Source organism: Macadamia integrifolia, unplaced genomic scaffold (genome assembly GCF_013358625.1).
Source record: "Macadamia integrifolia cultivar HAES 741 unplaced genomic scaffold, SCU_Mint_v3 scaffold3460, whole genome shotgun sequence".
NCBI classification, from domain to species: Eukaryota; Viridiplantae; Streptophyta; class Magnoliopsida; order Proteales; family Proteaceae; genus Macadamia; species Macadamia integrifolia.
The window spans coordinates 6,966-10,018 of record NW_024869520.1 but is presented as its reverse complement, the minus strand read 5'-3'; the positions used below and the strand labels follow the sequence as shown (position 1 = coordinate 10,018).

Below are 3,053 nucleotides of genomic sequence, written 5' to 3'. Positions count from 1 at the left end.
TATTGGGTACTGATAGAATCATAGGATAAAAGAAAAAAAGTTTGAGTAGACGTGGAGGGAACCAAACCATGTTCATTCTCTGTATTGTGGATAAATACAGAATTAAAAAGAAAAAAACAGAGGAGAAGAGATCCATTCTAAGTCTTTTCCTTGCACTGTCACTCATCCACAGCCATATGTGTTAGAGATATGAAGCCTATCTTGGATTAGATATGCTGGCTTAGTTTGTTGCCGGCAGCCTCTCATCCCTTCTCAACAGGATAATATCATAAATTCATAATACACTTCATGATTTTTGTAGGGTGGGACTTAAAAACAGATTGGCCAACTGCCACTATGAGCCCACCAACCCACAAGTCCCAACCCATTTGCTTTAACTCCCCCATCTCTCTTAGCTTCCCTTATTAACAGGCCTGGAGCTAGAGAAGTGAGAGAAACAAGAGAGTGAACTCCAAGCTCCAAGTTTCTCTCTTTTCTCCCTCTCCTCTGTTTTTTTAATACTTTACAACTAGCTCTTCAACCACTCAAGCTGAGGGAGACATGGAAGTGGCCATGGAATTGGAGGATGATGTGTTCTTTGCCGACTTGAGCAAGCAAATATCACTCCTTATCATGGACGATGACGAAGAGGATCCACCTGCAACTTGTCCACCTGTTTCTTTCCAGGTTCACTCTCCATTCCATTTCTCTTGCATCATCAGTAGGTAATTTGCATTAGTTGATTTGGGATGATGAGTCCCGTCCCAGATTTCATTTTTATTATTAGTTCTTGTTAATTTGTTTGTGGGATTTAGTTTCCTGCTGATGGCAATGCCAAAGGTGGGATCTTTGGGATACTTTTAGCAAAAATAAAAAAGGATACTAGTTACAGTACTTTACACTTCCTGAGGTGATTCAGGTGCTAACATGATAGGACCCATTACTTAAATTTGTAATGTGGCTCTTCACAGATACTTATTTGTTTATTCTAGGTTATAAGAAACTGTATATGTTACTAATTACTATCTTGATGTCTACAGGCTTTCTCTCAAACCTACTATCCCAGTGTGTTCTCTCCTTTGTTGTATGAACCAAGTTGTGGAAGGGAAAGCAAGGGAACTGGAGTTTTCATTCCCAAGTCATCTTTGCCCAGAAGGAAGAACAGACAGGGAAGATATACTTCATTTAACTCCAAATCCTGCAAACAGTACTCTTATAAATCAAAAGGAGCTCCTCATGTAGCCTCTAGGAATGACCCATCTAGTAATTCTTTTAACTCCAAGAAGAACTGAAGAGAAGAGACTCCAAGGAGCTGTATACTTAAATAAATTCCACTAATTGCAGTTTATGTTCTAATAGGCTAAGATCTTGCTCTCCATGGTGTTTCTGTACATTAAAATAGATTAGTTCTCTATGGATTTGGGTAGGGAGTACGTTTTTTATATTATTTTTCTTTTTTTATTTGGGGAGGTCACCTAAGGTTTTCCACCTCTTCTCTTATGAAATATGTATGGTTGTTCTTTAGACTGATAAAAGATTCGCTTCTCTTCATCATTATTTATTTATTTTGGTGTTTTCCTTCTGAAATTGATCATATTTCGAACCAGTTGCAGCTAATGAATTTAATAAGGTGGAATACTTAAAGATTTGGAATTTCTTTGGATGCCTATTCTTTTCTGTGCTGTGAAGACATTATGAGTCTCTTTAGTAATTTAAATTTACTTAAAGTTGGTAACTCTAATAGTATGCATATGTTTTCTTGTTCTATAAAAAAATTTCAAGCTCTAATGAGCCATGATTTCTCATCATTTAATAGGCACCATTCATGGAGAAAAGTTTTTGAGTGGATAAAAAAAAAATGATTTACAGTAAGAGATTTAAATCATTTTGGGCCTAAGCCTGTTTATATACAGTAGTAAAACTATTATGTCAAAGAGCAAAATGATTCATGCCATTTCCCTCTAGAACAGTTTACAGTTTAGAACAAGAAAATTTATTTCAAGAAACAGCTTTAATCTTACAGCACATTGGATTCAGTTTGGCTTGTTAATTCCATCATAATTCACAAGGGAGATGTCAAAAGATGCAAACTTTTTTTTCTTTTTGACCTTTTGGTTGGAAATAGAAATAGGCAAAAATAGAATATATATATATATATATATATCTTAACAACTTGCAGGGGATGGACAAACCTAACAGGAAAAGAAAGAGAATGAAAATTTAAGAAAAGTTGCCCTTGATCATTAAGGGTCATCAGTAAGAGAGTCAATTATTGTTCAAATTCCAATCCTTCCTTTAGTTATAATTTCTTGCAGTCCTGTCCAGACTTTAATGCTAAAAAGGGCATCTCTAGCTGTTTAAATATTTTCAAATCAGTTAGTTGGAATTGATGTGCAAAGCTTTCCCTCCCTCACCTTCCTTCTTTGGAAACATAAATATTTTTCAAATCAATTAGTTGGAATTGATGTCCAAAGCCTCCCCCTTCCCCCCTCCCCCTCTTTGGAAAATGGAAACATACTTTTTTAACTTTTCATTTTTTCCAAAGAAATTTAGTCCATAGCAAACTTGATTCTGTAAAAGAATTCAATTAAAATGAAATCAAACTGCTTTGCCACATATTCATTTATACGGAAAAAGAGTTAATTTAATGTTAATGGTTTTCCACAACACTTCTAGATTATACAAAAGAGAAAGAACTAGAAAAGGAATGGAACCTAGAAAAGATGGGCAAAGATATGGAATATGTGCTTGATTTCTTACATTTTTTTTTTCTTTTTAAAGTATGATATGATTAAGACAAGGGTTGAACTTTGAAATCTAAGTATATTACCCACATGGGAATTTAAACCAAAAGCTAGGTTGAGTTACTTATATTCCATAGGAAAAATAGATCTTGTAGGGAATACTTGAAAAAATATATCCACTTGAGAAGAGCTTGTTTCACAAAGCTAGGGGTGTCAATTCTTAAACCGAACCGGTAAAACTGGTCGGACCGAACCGATAACAACATGGACCGAACCGAACTGAACCGAAGCCTTATTGGGTCGGTTCGGTTTGGAGTATTGCAACCCCAA

At 35.4% G+C, this 3,053-nt stretch overlaps 1 protein-coding gene across 1 annotated transcript; it reads left to right on the top strand.

Moving 5' to 3' along the window:
• Window positions 1-302: 302 nt before the first annotated feature.
• LOC122068152 lies at window positions 303-1,530 on the top strand. Its single transcript, XM_042632020.1, has 2 exons — window positions 303-666; window positions 1,020-1,530. The coding sequence occupies exons 1-2, from the start codon at window positions 541-543 to the stop codon at window positions 1,269-1,271; spliced, it is 378 nt and encodes a 125-aa protein (XP_042487954.1). The 5' UTR covers window positions 303-540; the 3' UTR covers window positions 1,272-1,530.
• Window positions 1,531-3,053: the final 1,523 nt, after the last annotated feature.

Excerpts from the sequence above, each read along its gene's own strand:
- LOC122068152 (XM_042632020.1), top strand. The coding sequence starts at position 541 with ATGGAAGTGGCCATGGAATTGGAGGATGATGTGTTCTTTGCCGACTTG. Across the intron at positions 667-1,019 it reads GTCCACCTGTTTCTTTCCAG|GCTTTCTCTCAAACCTACTA; the intron begins GTTCACTCTCCA and ends TGATGTCTACAG.